General features: G+C 41.7%; 1 protein-coding gene across 4 annotated transcripts in view; it reads right to left on the bottom strand.

The window, feature by feature from the left end:
• Positions 1-17,388, bottom strand: part of efl1 (elongation factor like GTPase 1) — a 100,462-nt gene extending 83,074 nt beyond the window's left edge. For 3 of the 4 annotated variants that reach the window (XR_006843257.1, XM_046387659.1, XM_046387881.1), the window contains exons 1-12: positions 17,151-17,296; positions 16,705-16,804; positions 15,851-15,918; positions 15,655-15,739; positions 13,892-14,025; positions 13,432-13,569; positions 13,035-13,249; positions 11,680-11,803; positions 5,056-5,135; positions 4,594-4,730; positions 4,347-4,469; positions 571-670 (exon numbers count right to left, since the gene is read on the bottom strand). Coding sequence is in view for 3 of the 4 variants with exons in the window: in XM_046387659.1 (XP_046243615.1) it covers positions 571-670; positions 4,347-4,469; positions 4,594-4,730; positions 5,056-5,135; positions 11,680-11,803; positions 13,035-13,249; positions 13,432-13,569; positions 13,892-14,025; positions 15,655-15,739; positions 15,851-15,918; positions 16,705-16,795 (1,295 nt within the window). In the remaining variant the exon portion in view is untranslated. The other variant, XM_046387790.1, reaches the window with a different exon arrangement.
• Between the last annotated feature and the right edge of the window lie 853 nt (positions 17,389-18,241).

The following is an 18,241-nucleotide window of genomic DNA, read 5'->3' as shown; positions in this document are numbered from 1 at the left end:
AAGTGCGTCTTCAGAATTGACCCATACTTTAGCAACTGAACAAGACTGTAATATACTGACTGTATGTGATAACAAAGGGTGTCGATGTTGTGACAAGCATCACACACAGGCCTCACTTTCTATCAAAGACGTAGTCCTTTGGAACAATTTCCACAATGTCTTCAGTGGATTGTCCACACTAACAAGTAACAAGACACAGTTAATGAAGACATGTTGCTGTTTCATTTTCATTTCTTAATGCTGTGAGCACCACAAAAACAGTGAGGGCCACATTGTATTATGGTGGAGGATATGTCAGAGACTGACACCTCACAACCTAAACAAATAAAAGTATCTACAGGGAGAGAACACTGGAGGGTAGTGAGAATGTATCTCATTTTCCTGTTTTGCAGTGTTATTCACGAGCCTGTTCTTAAGTAGATCTGTGTAGCATCAGAGCAACCGTGAGCCAACTTTTCACCCTTCACCTAATATAAAGCGGATACATTAGGCGTGTCCACAGCCACGAGAGAAGGGGAACAACAGGACTGCAGCACCATCTACTGACTGCACTGTTACACACACAGTTACCTCTGTCTGTTCTGAGGCAAGGCCTTAGAGTCCACGGCAAACATCTTGGACACAAAGACAATGGTTGGAGCATTCCCGTCGCTCGAACACTGGAGGAACGCTGGAAAACACAGAGTTCAAAGTCAGCATTTTTTCAGATGATAACACACACACACTCTGACATTGGCAAAGTGGACAGTGGAAATAATTTAGACATTACTGTTTGATGCTGGGAATTAACAGCGCTAAAATATCTTAGAACACCTTAGTAGAGTGTTAAATGTTTTAAATAAATTTTCCCACTCGTCAACTTGGTCACCCACGGAGGACACTAAGCTCACAAACAGCTGCCCAAAGTATCAACTGTAAATAAGACCTGTGGTTTTGTGTGTTTCTAGCGCTTCTGTCCTTTTTGTGTCCAGTTTAGCAAGTCGTATACACAACATGGTATTACTGCTGCCTATATAGCTATGGTCTTGTTAGGCGTGAAATACCGCGTAATGTGTTGTTTATCAAATGATACTGCTTGGAACCGGTCGATGTTGCTATAACAACAATGGCAATAACATTACAAACGAGCTGTCTTGTGTCTTGTGGCAAACAGAGCACATCCAACTCGGTCTTTAAAGCATGTGATGTCACTCCGAGTTATGGCTTATGAGTAGAAACTGAATGCAGGATATGATACTGCAAGGATTCTTGAGAATACTTTAAGTCCTTATGTAGAGGTGAGCATAGGTACTGTATTTTCCAGACTATAAGCCGCTACTTTTTTCCCACGCATTGAACTCTGTGGCCTAAACAATGATGCGGCTAATCTATAGATTTTTACGGGCTGACGGTCCGGTGATGCGAAGAGGAAGACGCTGGTTTTAAGTGTAACTTTTAACAGTTATTTTGCGTGTCATGCACATACTGTCATCATGGGAAACACTCGAAAAAATGCATATGAGCAGCTTTTCAGTTAAAAGCAATCGAACTGGCTGTCCAAGAAGGAAATAGAGCTGCTGCACGTTAGCTTGGCGTAAATGAACCAATGGTGAGACGTTGGAGACGGCAGCATGAAGAACTGACGCAGTGCAAAAAGACGACAAAAGCTTTCAGAGGTAATAAAAGCAGATGGCCCGGACTGGTAACGTATGTCATGTTACAGTGTGGACACCTGCGGCTTATAGTCAAGTGCGGCCTATATATGTACAAATATATATATATATTTTTTTTTTTTTTTTAATTTGGTGGGTTCGACTTATACTCAGGGGTGTTCTGTAGCCCAGAAAATACGGCAGTCATAATGCATTAAAAGCCTGTGAGTGAACCTCTAGTTTCTAAGTAGTCAAGATCAACTTATAACTGATTAGTCACATCTATAAGGTTTTATGGTTATTTATATAGTGTAGCAGAAAGCATCATGTGTGTTTATGAATGAAACTTTTTGTCTGGTCCCTATCAGGGATGACTTCTTCACTAAAATGCTGCTGACTGGGTATGGTTTACCTCTGTTCCTGAATCCCAATCATCCCTCAACAGGCTTTCCGCTCATGTCCTTTTGAATAAAACAGCTTGTCGTTTCAGTAAAAGTCAACTGAGGTCAAGTGGGAGTAAGGAGTCAGTTTACCTTTACTGTCAGCACACAAGCTGAACTGAGTGAGTAGTGAGTTATGCACTGCCACTGGCATGTTTTCTGACAGTACAGCATGTTTCAAAAACTCCAAATGCAATATAAAGATTTTAGAACGTGGTAGACAAAGTGGCCCGCAAAGTAGTCCATGTTGCTGCCCCTTTCCCACAAGCCAGCTATCATAGATCAGTTGCCAGTAGTTTGTCCACTACAGGATACGATCAGACTCTACTTGCTGGAGAACAGAGTCAAATACCTGAGCTTCCCCAACAGTCTGTCAGAAGTGAATAAGCCTCTTGGATGAAAGTTGAAACGTTTCCAAGAATATATGACCAAGTCCACTTGCCTTTATTCAACTCCATGTGGGTTCCTTCATGTCAGCTTTCCTGTTTTATCCTAAGCTTTTAGATTTCTCTTACTGCAGCTTTAATGTGTATGTTGCTTTTCAAAGCTGTAGCTGTTGAGGTTTGAGCTCATTTTAACTATTTTATATACTGTTGGATTGTTGAATCTACGGCAATACATCACATTCTATAATATCATCATATGTTTATGGTGGTGCCGTGAGAACCATCAAAGTATCAGGCCAGTGTCAATAATGCACAATAAAATAAGCAAAAACAACACAGGCAATGAATGTCCAGAGGAGCAATTGAAGGTGAAAGTCGTGACAAACATCTGTCATGACCTGCCATGTTCAAGATGTGGATAAGAATCCTGGTTCAGAAAAATACATTAAACCAACCTGGGAATCAGACTCTGCTACCACTACTCATCCACCAACTCCTCTAACCCTCTGAATCTCCTGCCAACAGTGGCTTGGATATACCAGCACAGCACCACGAACAGACCCAGAACAGAAGTTGTGGTTTCACCTCCATCACCTTCTCTGAGCCTTCTTGCTGAACCTGCAATCTCTGCTGCAGTCCAGGGGGGTGGCAATATGAATGAGGAGCAACAGCAGGAAAACATTATCTGTTATTTCTCCTCATCCACCCCATTCTTTGTCTCAGTTTTTGCCCTGGTGTCATTTCAACCACTTTCAAAATGCATATTAAATGACTGTTTTACACCCAAAAACATGCAGAGGATGGGGACATATTTTATCAGCCTTGTCTACTGTCTGCAGATAAGGAGGGGACATCCCTCCGATTCATAAACCTTTCTAAGTCAACATCTTGACTAACAAGGCTCTGTATCAGGGGTGCGGGCAGCTGGACATGTCGCCTGAGGGACCAAACCCAGGGTAAAAAGTCCAACAAAAATTTGCTGGTAAAGATGATGTAAGAGGAGGGATTTTACATACTGAAACCATACAAATCATAAGTACAAAAACAAAAATAGTAAGTCCACATGTGGATGCTCATGGACAGCAGCACAGTGTAGGACTAAAACCTGCTCACATCACTTATGGCCAGCCAGGAGTGTGTGGTGGTGTCTGTATCTAAGGAAACTCGTATCAACTTGTTTTCTCAGTATTTTCTGGGGTGTCTCTGGGCATCATTCTCAAGAAAGAGTCGCATGTTATTCCCAAGTTAAATAATCAAATACTGACATTGCAATGAGATTCAACAATCAACTTTGTTTCTCCAAAATTGCTCTCTGGTGTGTTTAGCACCAAACTGTTGCCTTTGAAGGAACAATCCAAATGCATACAGTACAACAAAGGTGGATCCAGTACTAAAGCTCAAAAGACAGGATTACAACCTGCTATCACTCTCACACTGATGGTCAAGTGTGGGGATGAAAGCTCAATTTTATGGATGTTTTGGGTTGGATCTGTGATAATGTGTCGACAAGATTAATCTCTGATTCATGTATCAGTTCATCTTTACACCCTGAGTAGCAAGCTAGTTTTGTCAGATGGTTCAGTCAGCTAGATCCATTTGGTTATTAGTAGGTCTAAATTCGTACTAATAATTTATCATTACTTAATTACCAGTTTCCGTGGTTAATCTGTTTTATTTTAGTGAGGTATCAATATGCCATTAGTCTGAACTAAGAAGAACTGGTGCAGCCTGCTCCAGCCCTGACTGTTTCTAAAACGCTGATACGCAAATAGTCAAGTGATCTTTAAGTGTAAAATTGTTGGAGGTCCTTTTAAATTCAATATCAGAGATCCAGCGAGAGAATGTGTGTGTGTGTGTGTGTGTGTGTGTGTGTGTGTGTGCGGGCGTACCATTTTTAAGTTCCTGCGTCTGTTCGGGCAACGAGTCAAATCGTTGCGCTCCCACGCTCATTAGTTTCTCCACCCTCTCTGCTGCCATGTCTAGTGGACAAGGAAGCTTCTCACACACCATCGCTACAGTCTGCGTTCAGGAAAACTTAACACTAAATGCATAAAAATATTGAAAATTGAAAGTGGATTAGGTTCTGTTACATACACTTTTAGTTTATAGCCGATAAAGACACAAGACAAAGGATACAGAGGACAGCCTGAGACACAGGTAACCACTGGCTGCAGATGGCAGAAAGGAGGACTTTGGGGTCGGAGTGACGCAAATCTCTGGCCATCACCTTTATCCCAAGTGATGTCACTACCTTCTCCACCTTCTCCTTGTCTCTAGTCACAAAAACACAACAGGCATCTTTACAGAGACTGAGAGGCAGAGATGGCAACAAATTCTCACCTGTACCTGTTCCATTCCAGACATTTTGTGGAGATATCATACCATGTAAGCGCTATCATGATGGTTTGAGAAGATAAGGCTTCAAGGAAAATTCAAGTTTGTTTTAGCCTGGCATATTTTCCATAAATGTATGCACTGTCACTCTAGAGCTCGTACAAACTCCACCTATCCACCTGCAGTATAACTTCACATTTGAACATCACAATACAGCAGAGAATTCATTCAATTAAGAAAGTGTTTCAGTGTAGCAACACTCACCTCCTAGTGACAACTGCATCATATAAACTCCAAATGTTATCCAGCACAAGCTGCACAAAAAGCTGTTTCTTTCCTTTGGCCTGCAGCAAAGAGGGACAGAAAGAGACATATCAGAAGGAGTGTAAGAGATACGGAAAGAAAAGAAAGAACAACCAATTCATATACCTTCGCTGTTCAGGTATTTAATTGACCGGATCAGGTTAAATTTCCATTTAATTATCTTATCTGTGGTTTCTAACAATCCAGATTGCAATACAGTTGAGATGCTGTGTAAAACATCAATAAAGCAAAATAGGTCAATTTGCTAATCCATTTGGAAATATACTCAATAAAAAACACAGTACAAAAACAATATAATTAATGATGCACCTCATCAACTTCATTCATTTTTGAAAATATACACTTATTCTGAATTTGATGCCAGCGACACATTTCAAACTGGGACAGGAGGAACAAAAGACTGGGAAAGTTGTGTACTGCTCAAAAAACCCCTGTTTGGAGCATTCCACATGTAAACAGGTTCAGGCTTAGCCCATCCCCTGAAAAAGAGTCCCATCCCACAATGGAATTCCATAATAAAGAGGCTTGTTCCCATATTTTTGTCCATATAGTTTATCATATTTGGGTATGAAACGGGCATCCACAAAAGGCTCAGTCATTCACAAGAAAGGATAGCAGCAGGTTCACAACTTTGTCAGTCGTATGAAGGATATCACTATATGGGCTCAGCAAAGCCATTGTTGGTAAACACAGGTCATTTGCAATAACTGCAACAGTGCAAAACACAGTTATATTTTCACCATCTTCCACAAACACCACTTGGCGAAACTCCTGTTTCCAGGGTAACTGAAGTGTTCACTTGCACTTTAGTTTGAAAACACTGTTACCCACCACAATTTACTAGTGACTGCCTGATCAGTACTGCACATGTGCAAATCTCAACAGAAATGAGAAGGAAGCAAGACGACTCACTCCTTAGTCACTTACAACTTCAGGTCTGGATGAAAATGGTGTATGTAATTACTGAATTACTGGCCTGGTGTGGCATTTTACTTGCCCTGGGCTACTGGAATTCTTTATTGTTGAGCCCTGAAGTGAGTACGACATTACTCACTTTTTGAGGAGGTGTTACAAAAGCACTGCCATTTAGAACTGCAACTAGTGATTATTTCCAACAATTTTCAATATTTTCACAATTAATAGCTTAAGCCAATAAAATGTTTAAAAAATGAAGAAAAATTCTCATCACCTTTTCTTGGATCTCATGACCCTGGTCATATACCAAATACAAAAGTAAAAGAGCTAATGAGAGGGAGATAGGCCATTTTTTTTTCTCTACACCATCCATGCACACACAAATAGACATAAAGTTTGAACAGCCAAGCCTCACAGTTTTTCCCATCCTGTGAGTGTGCTGCTCTCTAAAAAGCCCCTCCATCTCATTCATGACCCCAAATGCCAGTGAATGGGTGAGAGGTCAGCCTGTCCATCACTCTGATTGGCAGGCATTGTAGCCTCCTCTGTGTCCCATGAGTGCTGGCCAGACAGAAATGCATCAAAACATTCATCATTCAATATCTGGGAGATGAATGACAGTTGAGTGTTTGAACCCAACCTGGTAAGCACAGAGAGACGCATCGGTCATTAATTGCTCTGGTCAGTGATTCAAACTAAATGGCTTGGGAACAATCAAATGTGACAGCAGGAGTAGCTGGACAGCAGTCAATGGTTATGATCCAATAATGGACTGGAAGAAATTATGAAACAATGTTAAGCCAAAGAATTGTGGACAAAGGAATCAAATTTTTTTGTTCTTGTCCGTTTGTTGTCGTGCCTAACTAAGTCTCACCCGAGAAGTCTCATTCTCATTATTGCAAGAGTTGAGGAAGACAACAATGGACATATGAGTGAGAGCTGGTTAGAGGAGTTTATTGCATTGTTGAGCAGAAAGTATTTCTTTGTGTTATTTAAAAGATTTTCAATCTCATGGCTGAATATTTAGCTTTGAAAATGTTGGTGAGGCCTTTGAATTCAGTAGGTGCTCATATTTATTTGAGGCCAATCATATGCATGAAGTACCCCTGTAAAATGAAGAACAGACAAGAAGGGAGCAACACGTAGAGTGGGGAGAACCAGCTGTTTCTAGGTTATGAAGCTTGCAAGGTGGGAGGTGCCACTGTGGGTGTGGTGAACCTATGTCCACAGGGATTATAACTCAGAATCTATACGACACTGTGTCACAATATCAGAATATGTCACAATATACACTATAGTAATATATGCTTGGTCATACTATATGTATTGTATCGCATAGATAGCATAGAAATAGTTGGGTTTTAAAGTTTTACTAAAATTATACTTTAAAAAAAAAATCACAATACACCACATTGCTTATAGTTATGCAACAAATCAAAATATACTAAATCCTAACTACTGTATCATGATACATATTGTAGCACCAGATTCTCTCCCCAGCCACAAAAAACAGGCGCTTTAAGAGGACATACTTTGAGGGTGCAGGTTGAAAAATACCAAAGATACACTTTAAGGATTTAGTACTGAACTTCCATGAAGTTGATAGACCAACAAGAGACAAAAAAATCAAAACAGCAGATGCTGACATATCTTACAGTTTAGTCCTATACATGGCACAAGCTCCAGAAACACTGGACGCTACACGTCCTGTAAAACAGCCAGTTTCATCTTAAAGTTGGTAAATGCACATTTACATGGGCTAGCAGACAACATGCTTAAAGCATGTCGTCTGCTAGCCCAAGTTTCGATACTGCTGATGACCCTACTCAGCCAGAGTTGCAGAAGACCTTATATAGTTGCTTTTGCAGGCTGATTTCTACTTCCAATGACAAGTAACACTGACTTACACATATAAAACCAGCAGAGCTGCCCTGTAAGTGGGCTAGCCTATTATAAGCACGTTAGCACGTCAGTATTTTCTAATTAACAAAATAATGACCAAGCATCTTGAGTAGAAGAAGGAGGAAGAAGAGGGAGACAAATTATAAACAGAGGAGGATCCATCAGCAGAACTGTCTGGGTGGCCAGGAATTACAAGATGGCTTCACAGATGGTTATAACAAATACAAGTTTCATCAGCAGAACAACCTAGACCATAATTAGTTAAAATTTGAAAATTGGTCATACTTAAATTAAATGCCATTGAAATCATGTGTCTATAAGGAAATCAAATGAATGGCTCGTTATCGGATTTCTACACCAGACTGATGGTGAGCAGATTATTTGAATCAGGTGTGTTGGAGAAGGAGAATATAATATATAAATATATAAAACTTCTAAAACAGCTCTGGGGGTCCCCAGCAGAGTGACAATGGCTTCACACTATGACCTAGACAATCACAAGGCGAGCATGTAAAAGTAATGTCACAACAGTATCAAAAATTTTGTCTCATTGTTATCTGTGTCCAGGTCGCAGGGGCAGCAGCCTCAGCGGGGAAGCCCACACTGTCCTCTCCCTGTCCACTTGAACCAGCTCATCTGGGGGGATACCCAAGGCGTTCCCAGGCCAGACATAATAAAATATAATCTCTCCATCGTGTCCTGGGTCTCCTCCCAGAACACGATGTTTGGGAAGTATCCTAGACGGGTGCCCAAACCACTTCAACTGGCTCCTCTTGAAACGACGGAGCAGCGGCTGTACTCTGAGCCCCTCCCAGATGTCCGAGCTCCTCACCCTATCACTAAGGCACTTGTATTCGCGATTTTATGCTTTTGGTCACTATCCACAGCTTGTGAACATAGGTGAAGGTTGAAATGAAGACTAACCAGTAAATCAAGAGCTTCGTCTTTCAGCTCAGTTCTTTCTTCACAATGACGGACTGGTACAGCATTCACATCACAGCAGATGCTGCTCTGCTTTGTGAACTCATGAACAAGACCTGTGGGCAATCCACATTTGTCCATCTGAGAACCATGGCCTCGGATTTAGAGGTGCTGATCTTCATCCCAGCCACGTCACACTTGGCTGCAAACCGTCCCAGTGCAAGCCCTGAGGTCACTGCTCGATGACGCCAACAGAACTACTTCTTCCGCAAAAAGCAGAGATGGAATTCTAAGGCCACAAACCTAACATCCTGCGCCTAGAAATTCTGTCCGTAAAGATTATGAACAGAACTGATGACAAAAGGAAACCCTGAAGTCCAACGAGTTTGACTTATTGCCAGCAATGCGAACCAAGCTCTCACTCCAGCAATGTAGAGGTTGGATGACCCGGAACAACAGACCATCCACCCCATATTCCAGGAGAACCCCCTACAGGATGCCCCAAGGGACTCGGTCGTAAGCCTTTTCCACAAGTCCACAAAATACATGTGGATTGACTGGGCAAACTCCCATGACCCCTCCAACATCCTTGCGGGGTTGTAGAGCTGGTCCAGTGTTCCATGACTGTTTCTCTTCCATCCAAGTTTCGACTGGCGGATGGACTCTCTTTTCCTTCCTGGCATAAGACTTTCCCAGGGAGGCTGAGGAGTGTGATCCCTCTAAAGTTGGAACACACCCAGTGGTCCCACCACCCCACCACCACTCCAAGGGCACTGTCCCCAGTGACCACACAATGTTGCAAAGGCATGTCAGCCATGACAGCCCCACAGCTGTCCTAAAAGTCTTACTTATAGCCCCATGGCAGAGAACTCACTCCTCTCTCAAGGAGACTGATTCCAGAGCCCAAGCTGTGTGTAGAGGCGAGCCCGACTATATCTAGTGGGTATCTTTCAACTTCTCGTCAGGCTCCTTCCCCATTAGTGAGGTGACATTCCATGTCCAAACAGCTAGCTTTACCAACTGGGGATCGGACCACCAAGGTCCCCACCTTTGTCTGCTGCCTGATCCACACTGCACCAGACCTTACTGACTCTTCCTGCAGGTGATGGGCCCACTGGACTGCGGACGGGGCCGCGGTAACCCTCCGGGTAGGGTCCACTTGCCTTTGGTTTTGCTTTTCATAGAGGTCTGTGTGAATCATGCTTTGTCTCACCCTTCACCCAGGACCAATTTGTCTTGGGAGACCCAGCCAGGGACAAACAGCACCATATTAATGCAACTCTGAGCACACACGCATCCTCTGAATAGACAACAGTATTGGGACACCTGACCATTACACCAACAGGGATTCTGATGATATCACATTCTAAGTGCACGGACATTGGTGCGGATTTGGTTCTCCCTTTGCAGCTGTGGCAACATAGTGTTCGTTCCCGTTTGTCTTGACGGTGTTCGTTGGGGTTGAGGTCAAGGCAGTCGTGTTTGGGCAGAGGTGGTCCGGGCTGTTTCTGCAGGGTTGGAGGCATAACATGGTCCAAAATGTCTTGGTATGCTGAAACATTAAGATTTCTTTTCACTGGAAGTAAGGGGCCTAACCCAAACCCTCAAAAACAGCCCCATCCCACACCTGAATAATGAAGAGGTGTGTCCGAATACTTTTGACCATATAGTGTACACAATTAGATGAATCATCTATAAACTAAGAGTGACAGTCACTATCACCCTCTGTCCAGATTTCTATTCAGAAACAACGTTCTAAAGACAGCAGAGAACTGCGGCAGTGAGTGACCATAGACTGACAGGTGACTGGATGGATCTCCCTTAGCTGCTCAGACAACATCGACATCAGGCCAAAGTGACAGAGAGTGAATACAATACCAGAGAAGATTCAAGACTAGTCTCACTAAGGCTGCAAGTTCATAGTGGAGCTTGGTAGAGCTTCTTTTCCACAAATTAACCAATACACTGGTGAGATAAGAGTTACTTTTCTTGCGTAATTATTTGTGAACCCATCTTGCAAAGCACAAAAAAAGTAAAACAAAATTGTCTGATGTAAAAAGAGCCATCATGTGTACTCAGGGATCTGAATCAGCTGAGCTGAAACAGGGAGACCTGAGCATCAGCTGAAATTAGAGTCCACAGAGCAGACAAATGGTGAGACTAAGAAGGAATAACCAACTGAAACGGATATCTGCTGACACTGACAAATTAAATATCTGTCATACTCCACAATTAATTAGTTCAGAAGACACTGAAGAGTCGAATGTAGATGAGTTTACTTTTACTACATTAGGTTATGTTGCGCACATCTTACATTTGCCAAGATTAACTTGGGCCATATCAAGCTATTGATCTTTAAACAATAAGTTTACTGCTGCCAGGATTCTCTGCATTTTTAGATTAGATTAGATTAGATTCAACTTTATTGTCATTACACATGTACAAGTACAATGCAATGAAACGCAGTAGTACAATGCAACAAAACGCAGCATTTGAAACTAAACAAGATGACTAGAAAGTTGCTGTGCTAAATAGTAAAGAAAAATGGCAGACAAGACACAAGTGAGTCTCTGAATACAGTATAGGCCAGTTTAAGTAATATGAAAATGCCAAAAATCAGCTGCTATTTACACCACTAACCTGTCTCTGTGAACTGTCTCTCCCCTTGCAATAGACCAACAGTCCTGTCTTATATCTCTGTTCACCACTCAAGTAACAGTTGTAATAGTTGCAGTATTTGTAGTACACCTCAGATTTCTTTCTTTAAATCTTTCTTTGGCAGTGCAGGAAGGACATGGGAGAAAGACTGAAAACACGTTACATTACCTGAGCTCCTTTCATGATCTTCTTGGCTTTTGCATTGAGGTAGAAATCTCCCCACAGGGTTTTGAGTAGCACCTCTGCCTTAATGCCCATTCTCTGGCTGTAGATGTGGGCAAACTGCTGGATGCTACAAAATACAACATCAGTTACTTATGTTTTAATGCAGGTTCACTGACAACAGAAAAACACTGCTCTTTATTTTTTAATCCATGCAACAGTATTAAGCTTTATATATAAAAAAAAGTCTAATCAGAAAGCTTTGAGTAAAACAAAGATTTGTACTTCTTTAACAAGATCACAGTTAATGCAACATGTTGAAGCCCTTATATCAGCTTCCTTCTCCTTTGTGATAGAAAGTCTTGGGTTCAGAGGTGAAGAGAGGATTTAGCTGTCTCCACTGAGACTTCTTTTGCTTATTTATAGCACAGAGTGACCACAAGGATGCAGCTCAGAACTAGGTCTTCCTGTCCTCATCAGTGACCATCATGCAGTCACTGTGTTTGAGTACAGGATGAATGTTGTGAAGTGATAGTTACACGTAAAGAACACTGGAGTAGTATTTTAATTTGAAAGACATTAAGTGAATAAAAGCATAAGGCCTTTGAATGGAACTCATGTTTATTCAGGTCTCTGATGGTTCTGTAACTATGCTGAGGGTCATATGGTGTCACATAAAAGTTGTAATAAGGCTACACTAATAGCACCATCTAGTGGACATTTGAAAATGTATTCGGGAAGTGAATGAGTAGATCGTGAAATTGGTATTTGGATATTAAGTCACTGGTGTATTCCAGGGCCAGATTAACTGGTTATGAGACCCCAGGGGCAATGATAAAGTGGTAACCCATAGCAACAGCTCCTGTTCTGCAATACAATTCCATCACAGGTTAGCTGAGTGAATTGAATTTCCTTTAGGGGATAAATAAAGGAATTATGATTCTGATCCTGTTAATTTAAGAATATACATAGTGTAAGCATGATATCAACTAAAACAATAAAGCAGCTAAAATTACGGCATACAGGTCCTCAACAGGGTAAGGTCTCAAGAACAACTAAAAATGCTTAAGACACATTCATAGCCCTTCATTTCAGTGAGTGTTTAATATTCAATTGGAATTAAATCAAAATAACAAATTACTTGCCAAAAATTATCACAGTGCCTTTAGCCAATTAGCACTTTTTTATAACACCGCGAAGAACTCACATAATGGCAGTCTTTTGTTCTGTCATCAGCAGTCTCCAGTGAAACTGCGTTCTGCGGATGTGAAGCCTGTCTCCACCTTCCACACAATGCAAACCAGTGACATCACTGATGCAGCTCATTGAAATCTTTCTGGCACTGAGTGGACCAGCCTCACCTAAAACCCCATCCATCTATGGCGCTGGCAAAGACCACATTTCCTTGGTCAGGAGAAAAGTACAGGTGGGAGTCGTCCGTCTCCTCCAGCCCAGCACTCCAGTCATAAACCTGATCCCCACTCAACGCCTCACTTTCTTTCTCCTCCTCCTTCTCTTTCTCTGCTCGGTCCTCCAGCACTTTGGATGTGAACAAAGTCCCTGTCACTGCGTTCACCTACAAGGAAGAACACATACACCAACGCCTGGTTACAACCAACCTTTTTTCCCATTTTTTTTCTATGAGCCAAGAGAAAATACACAATCACTTCAGTGAATGAAGGCCGGCTGGACACGCTGAAGACTTGCAGTAAATTGTACTAACTGCGGCCTATGTCAGAGGAGAGCTGGGTCTGTCACCTGTTCCAGGATCTTCTGCAGGTGGGTGTAAGCTTCCTGAGAGGTGAGCTTCAGCTCTACGATGAGTCGGTCTATCTTATTGATGACCAGAACAGGCCTGATGTTCTCCAACCACGCCTGACGCAGCACAACTTGGGTCTACACACGATACACACATGCAAAAAAAAAAGAAAAGAAAAACACTTCAAATCACTCAACAGAAATATATCTAACATCTAACAACCCTCTTTTCTAATAATGCAAGACTACAAGGCCTCTAACAAAGCATTACATCCTGTAGCTGAAATTTTGGTTAACAAATGATCAGGCAGTTGTTAACATTTGACCTTGACTGACCTGAGGAGAAATGTTTCAACTAACTTACAACCTGTGGACTTCACAGAAAGTAATGTGGATCTACAGTCAACATCTTCTTTATAAAACAAACTGCTTAGAAAACAAGACATGAGGTGACGTTTACCTGGGGACACACTCCCTCCACAGCATCAACCACTACAATGGCGCCATCACACAGCCTGACAGCAGTAGAAACTTCAGAGGAGAAGTCGACGTGACCGGGAGAATCGATCAGATTTAGCAAGTACTCCTGATCTCCTGAGGAGACGAGAAGCACACAAACACAAAAAGCCTTTGTTAGACTTAGACTTAGAATCACCTTTACATTTACAGTTACGTCAAACTCCACTTCAACAACACTGGAGCTCAGATGGGCCAACTAACAATTATATTCAGTCACGATTATCCTTTTTGTTAAAATGTCTGCTGGTATATGAGTTGTAGCATTGCGGCTTAAGATCACATGGCATTATAAGGTACATGCTATCCTATATAGCATCTGTGGCATACTTTTTTGATTCCCATGTAGAGCTGGATGAATGGTAACTTGGCATCACATCCAGATATTCCATTGAAGTTAAAAAAACACCATGTGTTAAAGCTCACCTTATTTTATTTGGCTTTATGAGAGCTTGAAAAGAATATAAACCAAGACAACTATACCAAGAGTTGTATCTCATACAAATCTTTTAAAATGGAACTGAAATAGTTTTGTTTTTTTATTAATTCATACAGATGTTACAATAACGAATGATACAGCAACAAAAGCAGGCTTATTGAAGCTGAAGAAATCATCTGATGTCACTTTCAGAAGGTGCATTTTTGAAGCTGTTTATGCAGAAGGCATATGAACAGTTGCAAACTTGAGTGTCTGCTTGCCATTATATTTGCTAGACGTCTGCTTTTAGAGCTACTTATTAATTATTAAATTATTACTAAAAACAACAGTAATCAATTGCAGAGGTAATTATGTAGTATAACAAGCACATACATTTATATAGTCTCACATTTGCAACTGGCCCTTAGAGGGTTACCAAAATGCTGATGGGACCAAGGATTAAAATAAAAAGTTTTACACAACAGAGGCTGATAACATAATATTTGCAGATAATACCAAGTCTAATATATGTCAGCATCTGGTGAAAGTCTCTCAGAGCTAAAGAGCAAAGGTCACATGATCACAAAGGGAGAAATCCAACATCTAAGAGGAAGAGCCCTCGCTTCATTCTTTCTCTGTGTCGCCATCACTACCATTACTCTGTACTGAAAACACAACATTCTATCTTCAGTCAAATGGAAATTCAAAACATTCATTCATTCATTTCTAAACCGCTTTTATACCACTCTGTTCGTTCATTTTCTATACCACTTATCCGTTAGGGTCGTGGGGGAGCTGGAGCCTATCCCAGCTGACCACACCAGAGGACTGGTGGACTGGACGTCAGTCAATCACAGGGCTGACACACAAACAACCACAGACAACCACACACTCTCACACTCACACCTAGGGGCAATTTAGAGTAGCCAATTAACCTAATGTGCATGTTTTTGGTATTGTGGGAGGAAGCCGGAGTACCCGGAGAAAACCCACGCAGGCACAGGGAGAACATGCAAACTCCACATAGAAGGGCCCAGACCGGGATTCGAACCTGGAACCCTCTTACTGCGAGGTGACAGTGACTGCACCACCGTGCCGCCCCAAAAGTCAAAACAAAAAAAAAAATCATACACCAAATCGGAAACCGAAAATGGGAAATTGCAAATCATCACAGCACTGGTCATAGAATGCAATGTGTATATGTGCAGCGTATATAGAGAGAATAGTATATAACAGCAACAAATGTTCAAGTGTGCATTTTCTTTCTTGGATAACCACAATGACCTTACTGTGTCTGTAATGCAGAGAGATGGCACTGGACTTCATGGTGATTCCTCGGATCTGTTCATCCTCCCGGCTGTCCAGATACCTCAGCTGGCAGATTAACAAATAACAAACCACGAAGAAACGACTTCAGCTGCAATCCTGCACAACATGTACAGATCATACTGCATGACTGTCCAAAGAAGTCTCAAAGTCACCTACCTTCCCAGCCAGTCGACTTGATATGATACCATTACTTGCCACTAAGCAGTCTGCCAGAGTAGTTTTGCCTGCAAAGGCAGAGAGGGTTCCAAATGATTACAGCTTCCAGCATGTAGTAGCTACTGCTAAGCAACGTCTTCAACTTGCTGCTTGTTTCCAAAACCCTCTTCATTTACTAACATGAATGACAAGGAGAAGCCAATGTGTGACATTTGTGCTTGGAAACAAACTGAAACAATGACTTGATTATGAAAAGAGTTGGCGAATAATGTTCTTTTAACTGACTAATCAATTAATTGACTAATCGTGGAAGTTCTGATTTTAACTCACTCAACACTGAGCGGGGCAGCCATGGCCTAGAGGTTGGAGAAGTGGCTTGTGATCGGAGGGTCGCCAGTTCGATAACCTCACCGGACAGGCAGGCAAAAATTTGGGTGTGGTGGAGTGATTAATGAGAAAATACCCCCCCCCCATTTGCCGGCTGATGTTCCCTTGAGCAAGGTACTTAACACCCCAGTTTGCTTCCCTGGCGCCTGACAGTGGTAGCCCAATGCTCCTGTGTGTTTCACTGCATATAATTTGCTGGATGTTGCATTTAACCCAAGGATGGGTTAAATGCAGAGAAAAAATTCTGTCTGTGTATGTAAAAATATATATACTGCCAACAAAGCTGATTCTTCTTCTGCTCCTCTATGGTCTGACAGTCCAGATTATTAAAGGTGACATGCTGCATGGCATATGCCGAGTTTAGAAGTGCATAATAATCACTAAAGACGTGACTTTGTTCATGTTCTGACTATGTGTTTCTGCTTGTCGTTGTGATATGAATGAATAAAATGAGCGTGTCAACTCACCATGGTCAACATGTGCCAAAATGCACAAGTTTCTGATGTTGGCAGGGTTCCTCTGCAGTGCAACAATCTTATCCAGGCTAGTGAGTCCCATGATAGGCACCTAAAACAGACGACACCTCTAAACATACAGATGGTAGCTACCATAACTTGCTTTGAACTGCTATATCAGTTCAACTCAACCCAGGATAAGGACAGCACTGTGAACCGGTCTACAGTCCATGAAGTCATGTTGTAGTACAGGCTCTTTCCTGACTGGCTAAAGCTAGCGTCGTGTATCGTTGGAAAGCACAGTTTAATGAGTGAATGACTTCATTACATGGGCTTTGTTAATGAGAGTGCAATGAACACAAACAATGAAACTAAACTGGACATGATGTACTGACGCTGATTTGATAGTGAATGATAACAGGTGAGTTCTGCTAACAATGTGGCTAGCTTAAACCAACCTTGTCACAGAAAGAAAAGTAAGGTCGGATCTGGTTTCTAAAGCCTCCAGACAAAACAGCCGTAAAATGTTACACTGCTGTGTCGACTTAAATACAACAGAATAATAAGAGTAAGCGCATATCTTAAACACATGTGGACATCCGCAACTCACGTTGTTTTCCCGGAAGCTGATATAGCACGTTAACCACGCCCGTTTGCTAACATTGGTGGTGCATTCAGGAACATGTTACAAACGAGAGTTTTCCTGCGACAGAATTTATTTTTTCTGTGTACTTACCAGATGTAATTATACAGGACACACTCATGATTTGTTCACCACGTGACTCATCTTTGAGACTTTAAATGGTGTTAGAATGCATTAGTGACTCAATTCAGTGCATAAACATTTTGAGACGTTCTTCTATTAACAAAATCTGGTTTCGCAACAAAAAGCATAATTTTCACAACAAGTTGTGAATGCAGCATATCGCTTCGGGATGTGACGCGCTGTGGTTGCTGGATTACCAGAATATACAGACACGTTGTATTGGAGCATTAGCAAAGGGTTAATGAAGAGAAAAAGGACAAGTGTGCGTGATGTTGATGTTTGTTACCGTTGTAAAAGTATTAATTAGCTTCATACTGGATAATGGATGAGGTGGATGATGAAATGATAATGAAAGCCATGCAGCAAATAGAAAGATCCTGCTCTGTGGCAGGTGGGTCTGAGTGAAAATGGTAGCTGATAGTGAAGTTGCAGATGCAAGGCTACCTGCAAGAGGAGCCCAAGTTATGATGTGAGGGAGGTGCACACTTCATCCAGAGCGGGTGTGCAGGGAAACCACAGGAACATGTAGACCTGATAAATCTGTCTCTAATAACAGGCTATTTACCACAGCCCTTTAAAGTAGATGTAATCAAACCTCTCCTTAAAAAACCTACTCATGATCCCAAGGTTTTAGGCAATTACAGATCCATATCTAACCTTCCCTGTCTCTCTACATGACTTCCTACATAATGATAGTTTGTTTGAGGATTTCCAGTCTGGTTTTAGTGCTCATCACAGCACAGAGACATCACTGGTCAAAGTCACACAGGATCTTTTACTTGC

The sequence above is a fragment of the Scatophagus argus genome, chromosome 1 (assembly GCF_020382885.2).
Source record: "Scatophagus argus isolate fScaArg1 chromosome 1, fScaArg1.pri, whole genome shotgun sequence".
Lineage (NCBI taxonomy): Eukaryota > Metazoa > Chordata > Actinopteri > Scatophagidae > Scatophagus > Scatophagus argus.
Note: the sequence above shows the minus strand (reverse complement) of the source record. Positions and strands in the feature narration are given on the sequence as shown.